Raw genomic sequence first — 19,419 nt, 5'->3', positions numbered from 1 at the left:
GAACTTGTGTAAATAGATATGAGAGAACAAAATACAAAAAAAAAAAAAGGCAGAAAGAAAACACTTAAAAATGCAACTATCAAACCTTAAGATTGAACAAATTCAAGGATAAAAACCTTAAAACACTCAAAAAACCTGCTGTTTTAGAGGAGTCTTTCAAAACTCTTCTAATCTCATCCACTAACAGCCCGAAGGACAAATAGTGAAATAGCACAACAGATTTGTGTCAGGAGGTGGCAAGCCTGGGTGTGAACTGCCTATCATGAAGCTGGGTTTGACAGCAGAATTGGCCACTTCCCAAAAACTGAAAGCCTGTTTCTGGAAGAGAGACTCTGAAGGCAAGCAAGCAACCTCAGCTATCAGCTTCCTTTTCCCCACCTACTTCCTGCTGCAGGTTGTGTCTCAGAGACGTGTCTAAAGCTCAGCAACCTGTTTCTCTTCTCCAACAGCAAAAGGACTTAAAAACATGGGGTCTCCCTAAAAGGGAAGGGAGGTCACCTGCTTACACCTTTACCCATCTATCCAATGAACTTTGCACCTGTAATAACTCTTCTGATTCTCCTCCTTCCCCATTTGCTGTGATTTCAAAGGTGCTATGCACTTTTTCTATAAAAATATCACCAGACTTCTGCAGATAAACAAATTCAGGCCAGATTAACTGCAACAAAACAGCCATCTGGCAACTGTACAACTCCAGTGAGTTCCATCAGCTGGACGTGCAGACGTACACTTATGTTTAGAAGTCTGAATGGATGGAGCAAGGTTCTCCTTCTAAAAGCACTCCAAGGATGGACAAGAGAGCAAAGGAGATCTGCAGGGTTTGTGGATAAACAGAGGACTAGCAACCCAATACATTCACTGCATCAAAAAATGAACATTAAGTGCAGCAAAGCACATCCACACCAAAAAAGCATCAGCTGAAATTCATCTAAGAGTCACCTGAGTCTGTTCAGTACTGACTACAGGGAACTGAGAATCCCGTTGTCTGACACAAAAAGATGGGATTTTGTTTGTTTGCATGTTTTTTCTTTACACCAAAGGAACCGAAGGGTAAATGAATAGTCCAAAACTTTAGGTTTCACGGCAAGAGGAGCACTGAAGCAGTGCATGCCACAGCGATAACTTAACTCACTAAGAAAAGGCTACTCACTTCACAGGAGAAAAAACTCTGCCAGATCCCCTAAAACAAGGTGAGTAGACCTCTTCCCTGCTGCTGCCAGGGTGAGGGCACATCCAGGGGTCACTGCCCTGTTGCACAGTGAGAATCTGCCTGCTCCACACTGCCAGGTGCCCCAGCTCATGTGCAAAACCACTGCCCCCCTCTGCTGCGCTCTCTGCCCAGAGAAAGCAGCAGGTACAGAAACACAAAACATTGCTTTTAACAACTAGAAAGTTTTTGGATGCCAGCCATTGAAATCAAGACCAAAGTTGTTTGAAACTTTCGCATTTCAACAAGTTAAGCATTTGTCAATATGTGTTTTTAAACTCAACTGCCTCCAGGGTTATGACACTCAGTATTCCAACAGGAAAAATTCCCCTTTACATTGGGATTGTGTATTATGTTATTGACACTGGTCCTCACATAAAGCCCTCCTCATCATTTGCACTGACTTAGGCTTCCAGAACCATCAGCTACGGATAGATTTTTCACAGTAAATGTGACACATCCAATCTGCATGTTTTCATGCATTTTTAGAATGGAAATTTGAATGCAAAGTCAAATCAAGTCAATCAAGGTTTGGGTAAATCTCCATGCTAACATTGACTCAGTCATGGTAAATGTCTTTGGGAAATGCTGAATGAAACAGAACAGCATTCATTGTCATTTTTCTTCTTTTCTGTGAGCCAAGTGCTCTCTCCCAAAAAGCAGATGTACAGTAATGGTCACTAGATAAGAATCTAAGCCACACCTAGCAAAATGTATCTTCTTTTCACCTGTTTAATGAAAATTAATGGATTTTTCTCTCTCTAAAGCTCTTCCCCTGACCAAGTACCTGCCCTAAGCCTGGGCAACTTCCATACTTCCTACAGGTACACCTACAATACTTAAAAAGATTTTTGGAGGGGAAGATCATGTTAATGGTAAGAACTCTGAGGACTGTCAACTCTGAAAGACATCTGAAAGTGAAGCTACAGCTTTAGGTATTGAAAGCACAAGTCTCATTCTTCTTCCTGACACTATCAGCCACAGATCACACCCCTCTCCTGGTCTGACTGGCAAAGCTCCCTGCAGGCACGCTCACTGTGCATCCCATCAGAGGATCTCACAGCTTACCTGGGTCCTGCCATGCTCTGGGGCTCTCTGACTGCACAAGTCACCTGCTCTCCAATGGAAATAACTACAAATACCAGAGTAGAAAAAACAAGATGAGGTCATGTAAGCTTTATGATACAGAATGACACGAAGAAAGCAGTTTCTAGATCACCTTTTAGTCCTTTCAAGGGGGAATGGCTTCAAACTGAAAGGAGATTTAGATTAGATATTAGGAAAAAATTCTTTACTGTGAGGGTGGTGAGGCCCTGGCACAGGTTGCCCAGAGAAGTTGTGGATGCCCCATCCCTGGAAGTGTTCAAGGCCAGGCTGGATGGGGCTTGGAGCAACCTGGGCTAGTGGAAGGTGTCCCTGCCCTTGGCAGGGGGGTTGGAATGAGATGATCTTTAAGGTCCCCTCCAACCCAAACCACTCTGTGATTCTATGAATGCTGTGATAAGCTGGACTCAAGCAGGAGTTGCTTTACTGGTTCATTTGTCATGCAAAGCACATCTGCTTTTGGCAAAGTGAAAACACTGCAAAAAGTAGTTGTGTGTCAAAACAACACTGCACTCGGGGTAAATATTCTGCTGCAGGCTTGGGCTTAATCATTTCTTTCCCCAGCACCACGTAGGTTTCTGTAGACATTAAGTAAGGCAATAGAATAATATAAGGCATATAATTCTATGATTCTGTGACATGGGAAGTCCCTGGAAACAGGAACAATCTTTTCAGAGTTAAAAGCCTACCCAAGAGAATCTCTCACTGAAATAGTGATTACTGTTTTAATTAAGAAGGAAAATATATAAATTGTCAGATGAAGGAACATTATAATGCTACTAAATAGACAAATAATTTCTTACTGTGTTACTATGATGCATTCTGTAAGCAATATTGCACACATGGAACACAAGCAGAGTTTAACCTCATCAACAGACTTGGAATTTGTCCGGACAAAGGAGGGCTGGATGCTTTTTGCCTCAGGTATAATCAGCAAGTAAACTGAGGTAGCACTGGGCTTTTACACACTGCACCCACACGACCACCAGTCACTGAATAATAAATAATTCCATCACTGTAATATGCATGAGCAGGAGGCTGACTCACATCCAGCCAGCTCCAACAAGGCAAACAAAGAGTTTGAAAGTTATTACTAAAAAGGAGGGTGAGGTTTTTGTTTTCGTTCACTCTACATTAAGCTGTCTGCCCAAGGAGGAGATTACTTAAGATTAGGAAGAGTAACAACTTGAAGGAAGTTTTTACTGAAATCTACATTTTAAACTGGGATGAGGGAAGGGAGAATGACATAATAATACTGCCCTAGTTAAAACAGCTGAAAATTAACCTCCTATAATGAAAAGAGTGGCTCCTGAGCAGTAGAGCTGTTCACACATTAATCAAGGTGTCGTAGTTCACTGGGTCTCCTTACCCTCTCTCCACATCTGTCTGCTCAGCGTGCAGCCAGATCTTCTGCCCTTCTATTTCCCCCTTGCCTTCCCCTAGTAAGATATCCAAGTTTTCTGTTTCCAGGAACAGAAGACAACTCTCACAGGGATAACCCATCGGAGACACAACGCAGAGCTAAGCTGGTTCTTCATTTTATCAAGACAATGGCTTTCCTCCTCGTCAAAGACTGATGCATTATTTGGCCATCTAGTTCTCCACAGAATTCAAGGAGATCAGAATATTGCTGTAAAGTCAATTTCAACTGCAGTTGTTATTTAAACATCCGTTCCTCTGCAGTCAGGTAGAGGAAAACAAAGGAAGAGAGAAAAGGGCAAATATAAACTTTTCAAGCTCAACATTATAACAAAGCAAGCTAAGAGAAATGTGGCTTTCCTGGCAAACGCAGACAGATTAAAAGGGATGGTATAAACAAATTGCTATTACAGTCCTAGGGAGAAAATGCAGGCCTTCAAACAATAACAAATGTTGTGTGGTTTTAACCGAGTCAATCAGTCAAGAAGTTTTGCTGATCACGGCTGTCCTATAATCAGCTTTCCGTTGTCTAGATTTAATTATTACTCCTGAAAGAGACCGGCATCACTGGCACCTGCCACTTCTACTGCTAACACTGAAATAGGAAATGGTTTTACTACAAATAAGCACCTCCAGCTTCGTCTAGTTAAACCCAAGCCAAGCACCGGTGTGATAAATCTGAAACGAAGCAATCAGCGTGACCTTTAGCAGTCTGGTGTGATAAAGCCTGAAACGCTGTATTCTGGAGATAATTCACGATTAATGCAGCAGAACTTGGTGTAAACAGTGCCCATAAACGCCTCGAGTCGAGTGTGAAACAGCAAGATGCAAAGCCTTATTTAAAAATGATAACACAGGACTTGACGGGGCTTTGGTGCCTCGCCTTGGGTGGCTCAGGGGAGCTGACGGGCGTTGGTGCCCTGTTTTGGGTGGCTCAGGGGAGCTGACGGGGGTACCTGTGGCCCCCGGCAGGGCTGGGAGAGCGCTGGGATCTGCCCATCCCGGCGGGATCGCCCTTGGGAGGCCGAGAGCCTCTCAAAGTCACCGCTCCTGCGCCGCCGGGGCCGAGAACCGCGGGTGGTGCTGAAGCACCGCCGGGGCTGCGGGGGGTGCGCGGGGCCGGGCACCGCACCACGCGTGTGCTCCGACCTCTGTCCCCCGCCGAAAGGTTACCGCCGGCGACTAATTAATTAATTAATTAATTAATTAACCGGACACCCGAGGGCTGCCGAGAGCAGGAGCCGCCGCGATGGACACGCGCGCTGCCTTTTCCCCGTCCCTGCGGGGGCAGGACCGCCCCGCACCGCCGCGGCACGGGGGGTACCGGGGAGACACGGGGGGCACCGGGGAGACACGAGAGACCAGCGGCTGTCCCTGCACAGCCCCCCAGGACAGGGTACCCCCGGCCGGGGTAGGACCGCCCCGCACCGCCGCGGCACCGGGGAGCCCCGCGGAGAGCCGCGGAGTCCCCGCACACGTCCCCAGGAGCGGGGCCGTACCTCATACTGGATGTACTGCTTCCGCCACTCGGGGGTGATGTGCGCCGCGAGGTGCTCGGCGAACTTCATCCTGCCGCCGCCGGCGGGCCGGGGCCGCGCTCGCTCCGCGCCCGCAGAGCCGCCTCGGCGGCGCCTGGCTGCGAACGGGCGTCGGTAGTGGGGGGCGGGGGGGGTCCGCCGCCACCGCACATGGGCCCCCGCCCGCCCGCCCCGCCACTCCTCGGCCCGCCTCGGGCCTCCTCAGCGCCGCCCCGCCGCCGCTGCCGCCGCCGCCTCCGCCGCCGCCATGTTCGCCACCGCCTCCCGCCGTCACCGCCCGCAGCCAACCGGCACCGGCACCGCGCGGCCGCCGCGCGCCGCCCGCCCACCGCCACGGGGCGGGGCCTCCGCGCCAGGACGCGCCCCTTTAGCCGTCGGCCACGCCCCCCGCGCACGCCCCCTCCCGCCGGCTCCGCGCGGCACCGCGGCCACCACCGCCCCCGGGGGCGGGGCCTCCGCGCTGGTCACGCCCCTTCAGCCGTCGGCCACGCCCCTCCATGGAGGGGGCGGTTCCCGCGCGCGCCGCCCGCGGGCGCCCCCAAGTGGTTGTCGCGCTCCGAGCGTTTTTTTGGGGGGTTTTTGGGGCGCGGAGGTGTCACCCCAGACCCTCGGGATCGCGGGGATGAGCCCGCCGTGGCCGTGGCGGCGCTGGGACAGCGACAGGGAGAGGACTGGGCTCTTTGGAAAGGGATGGGATGGGACGGGACGGGATAGGAAGAGAATGGGACGGGGACGGGAATGGGGACGGGGACGGGAATGGGGACAGGGACGGGAATGGGGACGGGGACGGGGACGGGGACGGGAATGGGGACGGGGATGGGGATGGGGATAGGATAGGATGGAAAGGGGATGGCAATGGGATGGCAATGGGATGGAAATGGGATGGAAATGGGATAGGATGGGAAGGGGATGGGAAAGGAAATGGGAGGGGACAGGGATGGGAGGAGATGGAGATGGGATAGGATGGGGAATTGGATTTGATGAGACAGGGATGGGATGAGAGGAGAATGGGAATGGGGATGGGAATGGGATGGGATGGAGATGGAGATGGGATGGAGATACAGATGAGATGGAGATGAGATGAAATGGGAGTGGCTGGGAAAGGGAGAACTGTGGCAGGGAGAGTGGTGTGCATGGGGGAAAAGAAGTGAGGGGATGGGATGGGACTAGCCAGGGGAAAGACAGAGAGCAGGGATAGAGATGGGGAAAGAGTAGGAGAAAATGCAAGAAAGATGAGTAAGAATTGAGGGAAGTTGGGAAGACAGGCCACAAAAGGCTGGGAGAAAAGGGAAGGAAAGAGAAGACAGTGCAAAGAAAAAGGAGAAAGGGAAAAGAAAGGGGGAAAATAAAAGGAAAACTCTCTGAATGTTGCATGATCTCCACAGCCCTTCTAGTGCACAGTGGGGCTGGGTGAGAGGGAGCAGGGAACCCAGGGCAGCTCTTGGAGCAAACCCACCCACATGGGGCCACAGCTGCCCTGGAATACAGACACCCCTGGGGGCTGGTGGGTTCAGTACCTGCTGTGTTATGCAGTGAGAGACCAAACTGGAGTAATTCACAGTGAGACTGCTGCTCAATTATCCCCAGGATTCTCAGCAGCCCTAATCCTGCCCCTCCCCAATTCCTAGATTTTGTAAATTTGTTGCATTTGGGATTGATTTTGGCTTCCTTCAAGCCTCCCAACTTCAGGTGGCAGTTTTTAGCTTTTTCCCATCCTCACGGGGCCAATCCCATCCCGGTTGTGGGCCCTGGGCACCACAGCATCCCTCCCTGCCACCACAGCAGCTGCTGGAGCATCGCTCCCACTGACACCCACAGAGCTCGTTTGCTGAGATTTATGGGGGTCCTGTCACAGGCCCGGGACCTGTGATTTGCGAGGGCTGAGATTCCCCCGGCAGCGACAGCGACAGCGGCGCTCGCTGATACCATCTCTTAATTATGTTCGCAGCAAACCCTTTAACGAGCAGAGCATTAGTGCCCTTCATCCGAAACGCCACACTCAGCAGCCTGCCCGGCGCTGAGCTCGGCACGAGCCGGCCAGGATGTCACAGCTTGACTTACATTTCGCAGGTCACCAGCTTTTGAACGCATCACCTTGGCAGGCGTGTGCCCGATAACATCGCCCGGGGGCTGAGCCTGCCCCCGCCGCGGTCCGAGGCACCGGCTCCGACGGGAGCCGGGACTTTGCGGACCCGACCCTTTGAAAGCTGTGGGGCTTCCAGAGATAACGTGCAGCGTGGGGGAGAGAAAGGGATTACGAAAGAAATATTCTCTTTATTGTTTGCTGGATGCCTTGCCTGAGATATGTCCCGAGACGTGTAACAAGCGAATATCTTCTGATACGACAGCTTCCGAATTCCGTGATGGAAAATAACCGTCCCCCCTTCCCTTTATTTATCTTATACTAATAAACGTTATTTATTGATATTAGAAAAAATGACAGACAATAGCAGGGGAGGCAGATCAGAGGCTGGGCTCCTTCTTACTCACCATTGCCCTGTAGCAACAGCTCCATTTAAATATCTGATTGGCAAATCCCTGCCTCCCGTTATCAGACACCCTTAGGGACCACGCTTAGCATCATAGTATTTCACTGCTCTGCTGGGACTCTGGGCTTTCCGACTCCTTCAAAGGTTTCAAAACTCTCAGCTCTGCACTTCCAGGCTTGGGGGAGGAAGGCAGGAAGGGAGAGAGGACAGGAGAAGCCTTAAATGAAAGAGAAAAGGCCGCCACTGCCTGACTCTGCTGCCTTCTGCCCATGGTGGGGTGGAGGGCAGGCAGGGAGGATGCAGGCAATGCCAAGGAGGGATGGTGATTCCAACTGACCCTGGTCTTGGGTCTGGATCACAGTCCCAGTGCCTCAGGTCTGGATGCTGGTTCTCCGTGCCTCGAGTCTGGATCTCAGTCCCCAAACCTCAGGTCTGGATCCCACTCCCCATACCTCATTTGCACCAGGCTTCCACGTTTTCCTCGTCTCTCTCTTTTCCAGGAAAGAGTTTGCATTGTGATTTCCCCCGTGCTGTTGTGGTTAGGAAAAGAATCATAGAAGCAATGTTATTTGCATTTTTAAAGCAAGCAAGGAGAAGCCGGAGTGGGCTTTCCGCCAGTGCAGTCTGGCACTTGCTTTGTTGGGAGCGTATAGAATAATTTATAAATAGCATGGTGGGTTTTTTTAAAATGTATAATTATACTTTTAAACCTCCTGCATCGCTGGGGAAAAAGAAGTCTTCAAAAACAGCTTTAGAAAAAGAGCCTCGCGGAGGAAAAATTTCTTTGCTGGCATTCATAAAATCACAAAGAGGAGGGTTTTCCATAGCAGGAGACAATGCAGGATACCCATGGACAACCATTCCCACACCTCTCCTCCCACCTCCTCCTCAGGCAGCTGGATTGTAAGAAGCCTGGATGTTTAGGGGCATCACAGGAAGAGATGCTTTAGCAGCACGACCCTCCCTGGCCCCATGAGCAGAGCAGGATATGCTGAGCCTGGACCATGGGGTGGGTCAATATAAGGGGGATCAGGGAAGATAAATTCATCTCCTCTCCATTGAAACCAGAAGAAATTATGCCCAAACCCAGGGGCTTGGGAGTAGCAGTGCACCACAACCTCAGTGCAGAGGCAGCAGGGGCATCGTGTGAGGCAATAGTGGCTTTCTGGGTCCTTCACTGCCCTGCCCTGCCCATGAGGTGATTCCTGCTCCGGAGGGAAGACCAGGGGCTTCACTGCCACTGCTTGGAAAGAAAGGTATAAAATAAATATAGAAGCAAAAGCAGGTCGGGGCGAGCTTGATGTGGAATGAAGAGGGAATTTAGCAAATCACACCAAGAGATGCTGTCCCAACTTCCAGGATCAATAGAGCATCAGCCCTGGGCTTCAGACACTCTCGGCATCCTCTGGCCAGCCCCAAACCCTCCCATTATGGGCTCCATCGATAGCGGTCTTGAGAAATGCAGTCAATATATCAGATTTCACAGAGACAGCGGTGAAAAATGCACAAATCCTCCAGCAGCCTGGGCTGGAGCTATTGATTTCTCACACATTTTCCCTCCCCACTGGTACTGGCAGAAGATGAGGGTGTGATGATGAGCATCAGGAGCGGGGGGGTGGTCCCGGACCCCAGGGCAGAGGCAGTGCAAAAGGTCAGACCAGCAGCGGCACAGCCCAATCCCCTGGGAGCTATTAGGGTGTTCATGCAGCCAGGAGAGCTGCCTGCAGCAGGTTTCTTTAAGCCAGGAAGAGCAGTGGTTTCCAGGACAGAGTAATGCACTGATCTGAATGGGTTCGATTCCAGTGGCAGGGATGTTCGTATCAATCCATCCCTCTTCCAAATTGTCCCAACAGCCATCCCCTCCCACAGCTTTTCAAAGCAGGGTAAGAGGATGATTTTGTCCCACTTCAGGATGAGACCTGCCAGGAGGGGCTGCCTTGGTTGCAGCAGGGTCACTTTACCCACCAGCTGAATTTGATCTGTTGGGACTTGAGCCCATCGCAGAGGTGGATTTAGGACTCAAGGTTCCCAACAGCCATCCACAGGGATGGGGCATCCCTGGCCACAACTGACAGCTCGTGGGAATGTGAGTCTGTCAGGGATAACCATGACCTCCCAGTCTTACACATCTCCCCTGCATTCCCCAGGGCAGGATTTTCCCCATTCGTTGCTCCTCCAGCGTCCGCATGCCTGATGTTAAAAATCCCACCATCAGGCAACAACGCAGCCACGACTGAAAGCCCATGTGTAGAGGTTTGATTGCTACTGAAACACTTAAGGATGCAGAAACTCGGAGCAGAAAGCACTTCCCCTTTGCCGGGAGCCTGCTCCGTGGTGGGAGCAGGGCTGCCCCCGTGCAGGGGCGACCTTTCCCGGGATGACTCACGATCGACGTATGCACGGCCACAGGCAGGCAGCAGCTCCTCACGGCTCACACGTGTCCTCTGTTTGCTTGAGATCTCAGCGTTGTCCTGCCTGGAAACCCAGCCAGGGAATACAAAATAACCCATCTGCCCAGATGGTTCAAGGCAAGACGTCCCTGCCAAATGGCTTCAGGGGTGCAGCGTCCCCCAGGACCACGGAGGGATGAGCCTCAGGGAGTTGTGCCAGTGGTGGCTGGGCCGGGGACTTGCTGTGCTGCCTTGAACGGGGAGCAGATGGGGGGTTTCACGCCCTTCGCTGGCATGTAAGTGATTGCTCCTGGATGGTTTCCAACCCATATATATGTGTCTGGTTTAATTTATGCACGCTCGCTTTGTGCGAGGAGACAGCAGCTGACCAGTGGTTAAGAAAACTGAACACCCTGAAAAGGTCTAAAATTAGAGAAGAAAAAAGAGCTGCTTCTTCTGAGCCTTGGGGCTGCCTGGGCTGCTTCCATGAGAGCCAGGGAGGTGCCTCCAACCTCCCTGATCCAGTCCCAGGGCTGCCCTCCTGCTCTGTCCCCCTCGAAGCTGAAGGGAGTCTGTCCCCAAAGCAGCTCACCACCCATAGCATTGTCCCACCGTGCCCTAGGGCAGGATGGACCATTATCCCTTCAGGATGTTTTCCTGGGGGCAGGGGCTGGTAAAGTGCCAGGTGGCCTTGGGACCGTTCCTGTCCTGTTTACCCCAACCTCACTTGCCTTGTTAAACACACCACCCTGGCTGCTGGCCCCTTCACAGGGGGATATACCACACGAGCAGGGCAAAGGAAGGGGTTCATCACCCATCAAACAGCTGGAAGGGAGGTGACCTGGGACAAGAAACAGCGTCCATGGAGCTGCTGCTGCCAGTTCACACAGCCAATGCCACCGTCACAGCGGAGCCACAGCAGGTCGTGTCAGAAACACTGGATATCAGCACGTCTTGGTGCATCTCTGCTGCAGGCACCCAGCTGCCACAAGCACAACAAAGGCTGGGGGAACCCCCTTTTCTGTGCCATCCCCACGGTGCAGATGCACCATGGCTGGGGCTGTGCCTTGGTGCTGGTGTAAAGATGCTTTATGTTTGGCAAATGGTTCTGCTGGGAAGAGCAGCCCATCCCCACGTGTGACACCACGGGTAACCACACACTGGAGGACACGTCACTGCAATTCTCTTCACTAAACCTCTGCCCCTTACCCAGCGTGTCTGTAATAGCAACAAAAAGCTGAGTGCCAGCGAGGTTGAGGTGTGTGGTAACAGCTATGGCAGAGGCCTCTAAAGCTGGCTGGACTTCCTACGAGTTTTTGGAAATCCTGACATAGCTTTGTGGGTTTTTTAACAACCTCTGAACCTTATCAAAGTGCACAAAAGGCCACAGGGCTTCCTATTTGCAAAGGACACATTAGGAGGTTGTAATGACTTGAGGGTAGATCTCTTCTCCCAGGTGACAAGTGACAGGACTGGAGGAAATGGCCTCAAGTTGCACCAGAGGAGGTTTAGATTGGATATTAAGAAAAACTGCTTCACAGAAAGGGTGGTTAAGCACTGGAACAGGCTGCCCAGGGCAGTGGTAGAATCAAGGTCCCTAAAAGAGTTCAAAAAACATGGGCATATGCTGCTTAGGGATATGGTTTAGTGGGGTTAGTGTCTGGACTCAGTGATCTTAGAGGACCTTTCCAACTTTAATTGATTTTGTGGCAGTCTCTTCTGCCAAACCGGGCTTGACGCTGCCTGGCTTGAGCATCCTTAGGGTGGTCAAGCCCTGCTGATGTCCCCAGTAGGTTGCAGGGGACAGACCCTGTACACAGTGAGTCTGTTTGGTCATCTCCTCTGACAGCATTAGTTTAGGCTGTTCCTGCACGGAGAGTCTTGTTTGGCCTGGAGAAGGAATCAGGACTGAGTTTGAACCACTCATGCTTCTGATCTCTGACAGCAGCCAGGGACCAGACACAGCCTGGCTTTGTCCTCACTGTAGAAATTAGTCCTAGTGCTGCAAACCTCACATATGTGGAACCCCTACAGTATTTCTTAGTGTCACTGAGCAATGCCAGCAGATTTGGCAAGGGTCACCCTCACAGCCTGAGAACTCCATCCCTGCAGGTCCTCTCTGGCTCCAGACATCATTGTGATTTTATATGTCTGGCAGGAATTACTCTGAAACCCTTCTCTTGCTAACAGGGACCACTGAATGGGCAGGGGCTCTGATACCAGGGCAATGTGGAGGGGTGTCCCCTTCCTCTGAACCACCCCAGCCTGACCCCTCAGGACACACCGACCTGCAGCCTGAGCCCTGCCCGCTCTATTTTATAGCCAAAACAAGCCATAAATCTCCCTCCACAGAGCTGGAAGGTGCAATTGCTTTTCTGTGGTGCAGGTTTTTCCTTGTAGCATCACGTGAGGGAAATCTGTAAGTAAAAGCCAGGCTGGAGCCATTTATAACGGCAGCGAAGTGATTGTTACTGCTGACAGCTGCAATTACAGGCACTCCCTTCCATCGCTCCCCGCCGGGGGAGAGCGGAGCCGGCACCCGAAGCAGCTTTTCCAGAGCTGCATCCCTGCTCCTGTGGACCTTGTCACACACAGGCAGTGCTCAGGGAGAGTTTCAGGGAAGAATGTATGACCAGGAGTAACCCCCAGTAGGGAGGGTTTGGGTAGGGATGCAGGATGGTCCCTAGTAAGGAGAGCTCATCAGCTGGTGTTCATCTCTGTGGGCAGGACGGGGATTTAACCAGAGGCTGCAGGGCCAGACAGCAGGTCCAACTACTCACCAGGGAGAAACACTGCTGATGGCCCCAGATAACCCCAAGGCAAGGTGCAGGTGAGGGCAGCTTCCCAGTAGGATCATTGCCAGACACTTCTTTCCGACACCATAATCTAGATCTCCTGCCTGTGAGATGCTTGGTGTGAGCAAGGCAGGTCAGCACTGGAATTCCACCCATCGCAGCAGCCAGGGTATTTGGGAGCAGGGTACCAGAGGCATGCAGAGAACCTCGCCTAGGGGAAATGAAAAGGAATATGAGGGACATCTGTGGTCTTGCAGTGACGGGGCAGTGACAAACAGAGCCATTACTGGATGTGAGATGAAGGGGAGCTGACAAGAGGCAGAGGAGTGTGGAGGTGGCAGCCCTGCACCAGCCCGACCTCAGCTGTGCTTTCTTGTTTAATGCCTCAGCCCTGTCTTCTGTACACAGCTTCAGGGGAACTGAATCATCCAAAAACTGAGCTAAATTTCATAATTTTCTTAGGTGAAAAAAAACACCCATAAGAAGTGACTTTTTCTTTTGCTGTTTTCAATGAATAACACCATGGGGTTTGTTTCAAAACTAAGGGCTCTGCTGTGGTTGTTGCATGGTGACTACGCCACCTCCATGGGCAGCCTGTTCCAGGGCTTGAAAACCCTTTCCATGAAGAAATTTTTTCACGATAGCTAATCTAAAATTCTCCTGGTGCAAGCTGAGACCATTTCCTCTCATCTTGTCACTTATTACCTGGGAGGAGAGACTGACACCCATCTCACTACAACCTCCTTTCAGGGAGTAGTAGAGACCAATAAGGTCTCCCCTGAGCCTCCTTTTCTCCAGGTTAAACAGCCAGACTTTCCTGCTGAAAAAAGAGATGGGGAAAGTGGATGGATGGAGCAGGAGGCTGAGTAAAATGAAACAAAAATGAAGCTTTTTGTGTTTGTTACTCACCAAGCAAAACACCCTAGGTTAACCAAACTGACATTTCTCCTTTACGTTTTAATTTAGAAAACAGAATACATGCAGCACTTGACTACCCCAAACCAAAAAGACTTAGTGCTGGTATCTCTCTTTCCATGGAAAGATCCACTATTTACATAGCTCTGGTTACAACCTTTGAACCGCTGGTCAGTCTCTGTGTTGCAACCACACTGTTGCTGATGTCAGCCCAGCAAGGCTTCGGGCACGCTTGGGGAGCAGCACTCAGCACCTGCCAGAGGAGTTTTTTCCATCAGTATTTAAGAGGTTTAATGATATGCTGGGAGAGGGGAGATTTATGCACTTCTGAGGGGGGGTTATGCATTTCTTTCCCATCGCGGATACTGATTTGTATTCAGCACAGCACGGGAATTTATGGAAGGAGGGAATCGATGTTTTATTGATATCTAAAAAAACCTATATGATGGATGTGCTAATTACACATTTTTTCTCCCAGACTCCCTTTATTATACACAAACAAATGGCCCTGCTGCTATAAGAAATGCAGGTATAGTGTGTAGCGGAGCCAAGCTCCGTGGAGGTGATGCGTGTGACGGAGATCATGCTGGTGCCAGGGCAGAGACCTCAGTCCTTTGTTTAGCTTCTTCCCTGGCCAGTATTGAATTTTGGTTTCCTGTTGCCTGTGACTCCATTTCCATTTCATGGAAATCACGTCCCTTGTCAGGGACAGGGGGGCACAGCTCTCACAGCCATGCCGTGGGCTCCTGGCTGCTGTGGTAGTTATTGATTCCCAAAAATACTGAGCAGGATGTGCATGTGCTGTGCCTTGCTAAGAGGGGACACATAGGGTGAAAAACAAGCAGGGTTTTTTTTATCTCTCTGTTAAAGCAGTGACTGTGCAGAGGAGAGGGACAGCAGTCAGTGGTCGTCTTCCCTTCTCCCCATCTCTCTCTCCCACTGCTAAGGTGAAGGAGAGCCAAGTGCTGTGACACATGTAGCAATACATGTAAAAAATCCATATTCTAGATGGTAATCACAGCTCAAGACAGACAAACACCGCCCTGTCCATGCCTGATGAGCCTGAGCCCCGGGCCAGCCCTCCTCCTGTGCTGCAGGCAGGGAAGGAGGATGGCTCTGCTCAGTGCAGGGAGGGTCTGTGCTCTGGGGTCTGCTTTCTGCATGAGGGATGTGGGATTTGGGGAGCCACGAGAGCAGGGAAAGGACCTCCTGGGTGCAGCACTCAGAACAGATACAAGAGGTGGTAGCAGCACAGAAGAGAAGGCAGGATTAAATAGGGAGCCCAAAGCGTTGCCCCAAAGCGCTGCCTGCCAGAAACTGGCAGCACAGCTTGGGTGTTCACAGTGAGGACTCTGTGATCCTGGGGCAAGGGGAAAAGCTCCACGGGGATGTTTGGCAAAGGCAAAGGCTCAGTCAGGAGTGAGTCCCTCTCAGTCTCTCCCATGCCTTGGCACGAGGATGGTGGGAGGCACGATGAGAAGGAGGGTTCTCCCCCTGGGACGTGGGTGCAAGGGGCAAATCTCCCAAGAAGTGATGAGTGAGACGAAGAAAACGAGAGCAGCAGGAAGAGGACATATGCAATGAGTAGCCTGGAGGAGCTCAGGAGGCAGAAGGGGATATTTATTAACCAGAGGAGCAGCTCTGCCCGCGCAGAGGTGACATGTACTGGGTCGAGGTGTGGCTGTGCTGTGCCACAGAGAGGGAGTGTGCCTGGGGCTCCCCCTGCTCCCTGTGCCCCTCACCCTCAGGAGGCACACACATCCCCAGCCTGCTCCTCCTCCTAAGACAGGTGTCTCCCACAGTAAAACACATGGCTACAAAAGAACCAGCTCCTAATTGCCTCTTTCTCCTTTTGTTGTGGAAAAAAAAAAAAAAGGTAATCACAGCTTAGCTTACAGAGATCCCTTCAGATGTTGCTTTCAGGCTGGCCAAGGTTTGATGTGCACAGTGGCCTCTGCTCTCTGCACAGGGACAATGACAGGTCTCCAGGCTGACCAGCAGGATGGATATGATAATTATGCAGGGATATTTTTTCCCTGCTTGGCACTGCTGGTCACAGCCTGTTATTGTGTCTCTGCAATCCCAGCGTGGGACCCAGAGCTGACTTGCACACGAAGCCCATGCAAGGGCCCTGCATTATTTTCTTTAATGCTTGGTGCCTGTAATGCTTCTAGTTTTGTGTGCTCTGCAGCCCAGGGCTGGGATAATGAGCTGAATTTGGCCCAGCTCATACTGGGATAACTGGGGCTCTCCCAGTTTGCAGGGTGTGGCTGGTGCATGCAGAACAAGGGTATCGGCACTGGTGTCCCCAAGCCCCTATCCTGCTCTCTCCCAGGGTGCTGGGGACCAGCAACTACATAAACATCATCTCACAGAGCAGGTGCAGTGTGCCTGAGCCCAGCATCCCCATCCTCAGTGTTTCCATGCCAGGCTCCTGAAACCCCCGCGGGCGCCTTGCATCAAACCTGCTCCCACGCCTGCCAAAGCGAGGGGGTGGGAGGAAGGATCAGGCCCTCAGTGCTGTCGCTCTTTAAAAAAAAAAAAAAAAGGCAAGGAAAAAGTGAGAGAGAGCTGGTAGGAGCTGCAAGTACTCTAGAGAAGAGATCCAGCAAGGCAGCGAGGCCTCTCTCACCATGGAGACGCGCCGGAGAGCGTGCGGAGGCTGTGCGCTCCAGTTCATTCGCTGCAAGGACTTTTCCCAAGCTATTCAGAGGGGATTTCACCCTGCCAGCCTGCCCGGCTGCCTGCTGAATGCCGGAGGGCTCTGACCGGGCGGTGCTTCCCCAAGGCAAGCAGGGCTGGTCGGGGTGGCACAGCCAGATGGATGGAGCCCAAACTGCTTGTGGTGGGGAGCGGCGGGAGGAGGAGTCCACTCTAAATATTGCTGTCTGTTTATGAGGCTGGGTGCTAATCAGTGATAGATAGATAGATAGATAGATAGATAGATAGATAGATAGATAGATAGATAGATAGATAGATAGATAGAGGTATATTTTTTATTTGCAAGTGGCACAGCCAAGTTGTTTTACCCCCTCCCCAGTGCAAACTTGGGCTTCATTCCACCCCTGCGCAGGCAAGGAGGCTATGGAGGGCACAGACCCACTACAGGATACTCTTTGTCCTCTCAGCAGGCAGCCACGGGCAGAGCAAGTACTTGCAGGCACATTCCTGGCTCCAGCACAGCCAAACCAATCTCCACTCAAGCTGGGATATAGGGGTCCCCTCCGACCCTGTGCAGGGCTGTGGTGTTGCTACACTCCCGTGGTTGGATCCTAACTCCCTACTTGTATGCATAGCCCAGGGACAGGGCCAGTGCCTTGGCTTGGTGGCCCAGTGGGAGAGTGGTGGTGGCCCTGCATGCCCAGTGCTCCAGTGATCACAGAAATACAGAATATTCTGATTTGGAAAGGACCCACAAGGATCATCGAGTCCAACTCCTGGCCTTGCACAGGATAGCCCCAGGGATCACACTGTGTGCCTGAGAGTTTTGTTCAAATGTTTCTTGAGCTCTGTCAGGCTTGAGGCCGTGATCACTTCCCTGGGGAGCCTGCTCCAGTGCCCAACCACCTTCTGGGTGAAGAACATTTTCCTAATATCCAACCTAAATGTCCCCAACACATCTTCATGCTGTTCCCTTGAGTCCTATCACTGTGATGCTCCAGCTTGCTGCTCTGCCTGTGTTGTGGCTCTTTTCACCCTAAGTAAAACCTCCAGCACTCAGTGAGGCTGTGAAGAGAGTTAAGAGGATAAAAGCCATCTTATTCCTGTACCTGATGGAAGGTCTCTTTTAACACAGCTCCTGCATTTCCCCCTACAAGCCCCAGGATGGAAAGATGGGTGCGTGCATTGCTTACAGGCTGCATGAGTGGAAAAGATTCTTCTCCCAAAGGGTGGTTGGGCACTGGAACAGGCTCCCCAGGGCAGTGGTCACAGCCCCAAGCCTGACAGAGCTCAAGCAGCGCTTGGACAGCCCTCTCAGGCACATGGTGTGATTCTTGGGGCTGTCCTGTGCAGGTCCAGGAGTTGGACTCGATGATCCTTGTGGGTCCCTTCCAGCTCAGGACATTGTACGACGATTGCATGAGTGAGTCTGTAGTGTCTCAGGCAAGGCTGGGACACACGGTGTGGAAGGACCACAGCATGTGCGGGATCCACCTCCATCCTCATCCACCACCCAGTGTTTCGGGGTGACGCAGGAACCACAGCTCGGCACGAGCAGGTCGGGGGTCTGCAGGGTGGCCGACGGCTCCCTGGGGGACTCCTGTTTGCTGCAGCCAGGGGTGGAGGAGGGAGGGAGGGAGATGGACTTGACAGCTGTGCCCGGGAGGGGCGAACTTTCCGCCCGGAGTAAATTCCGGGATAAATATAAACGGCATTTGGGCTGGCGCTTGGTCGGGACACCCGGGCAGGGCAGAGTCACCCCCGGGCAGGGCAGGGTCACCCCCGCGAACCCGGCATCGTGTCCCGGGAGGATCCCGGCTGTCCCCCGGCATCCACCGCCCCGCTCCCGCCGGGACCATCCCGGAGCGGCCCGCGAGTGCCCTCCAGCGGCCCCGGGAGGAGGAGGAGGAGGAAGAGAAGGAGGAAGAGGAGAAGAAGGAGAAATGCTCTGCTCTGGTGAGACCCCACCTGAAATGCTGCGCCCAGCTCTGGTGTCCCCAAGATAAAAAGGACATGGAACTGCTGGAGAGAGTCCAGAGAAGGGCCATGAAGTTGATAAGGAGACTGGAGCACCTTCCCTATGGAGACAGGCTGGGAGAGCTGGGGGCGTTCAGCTTGGAGAAGGGAAGGTTGCGTGGAAACCTCACAGCACCTTCCAGTGTCTGAAGCGGCTACAGGGAAGCTGGGGAGTGAATCTTCGTCAGGAACTGTAGCGATGGGACAAGGGGGAATGTGTGCGAATGGAAAGAGGGGAAATTTAATTTAGATATTAGAAAGTTCTTTACTGTGAAGGTAGTGAGACACTGGCACAGGTTGCCCAGGGAGGCTGTGGATGCCCCAACCCCGGCAGTGTTCAAAGCCAGGTTGGATAAAGCTTTGAGCAACCCAGTGTGGTGGGAGGTGTTCCTGCCCTTGGAAGGGGGTTTTGGGACTAGATGAGCTTTAAGGTCCATTCCAACCCCTTAACATTCTGTGATTTTAGGATTTGGCTTGTACCAGCCGTGGTGTGGCCAGCAGGACCAGGGCAGTGACTGTCCCCCTGTGCTGGGCACCAGTGGGGTCGGTTTTGGGCTCCTCAATTCGGGAAGGACACGGAGATGCTGGAGTGGATCCAGAGAAGGGAACGGAGCTGGAGAAGGTCTGGAGCACAAGTCCGATGAGGAGTGGCTGAGGGAGCTGGGGGGGCTCAGCCCGGAGAAAAGGAGGCTCGGGGGCGACCTTCTCGCTCCCTGGAACTCCCTGACAGGAGGTTGCAGTGAGCTGAGTATCAGTCTGTTCTCCCAGGTAACAAGCCACAGGATGAGAGGAAACGGCCTCAAGTTACGCCAGGGGAGGTTTAGACTGGATATTAGGAAATTATTATTTTTTTTAAGAAAAAAGTTGTCAGTCATTGGAACAGGC

General features: G+C 52.2%; 1 protein-coding gene across 1 annotated transcript in view; it reads right to left on the bottom strand.

Annotated features, from left to right (window-relative positions):
* XPR1 (xenotropic and polytropic retrovirus receptor 1) overlaps positions 1 to 5,438 on the bottom strand; it is a 107,197-nt gene extending 101,759 nt beyond the window's left edge. The window contains exon 1 of the mRNA XM_027740615.2: positions 5,230 to 5,438. Within this exon, the coding sequence (XP_027596416.1) occupies positions 5,230 to 5,298 (69 nt within the window). The 5' untranslated portion in view covers positions 5,299 to 5,438. The remainder of the gene's footprint in view (positions 1 to 5,229) is intronic.
* Between the last annotated feature and the right edge of the window lie 13,981 nt (positions 5,439 to 19,419).

This window comes from Pipra filicauda, unplaced genomic scaffold (assembly GCF_003945595.2).
Source record: "Pipra filicauda isolate LSUMZ 115617 unplaced genomic scaffold, ASM394559v2 scaffold114_size2234877_pilon, whole genome shotgun sequence".
Taxonomy (NCBI): Eukaryota; Metazoa; Chordata; class Aves; order Passeriformes; family Pipridae; genus Pipra; species Pipra filicauda.
This window is presented reverse-complemented; position numbering and strand designations above follow the sequence as displayed.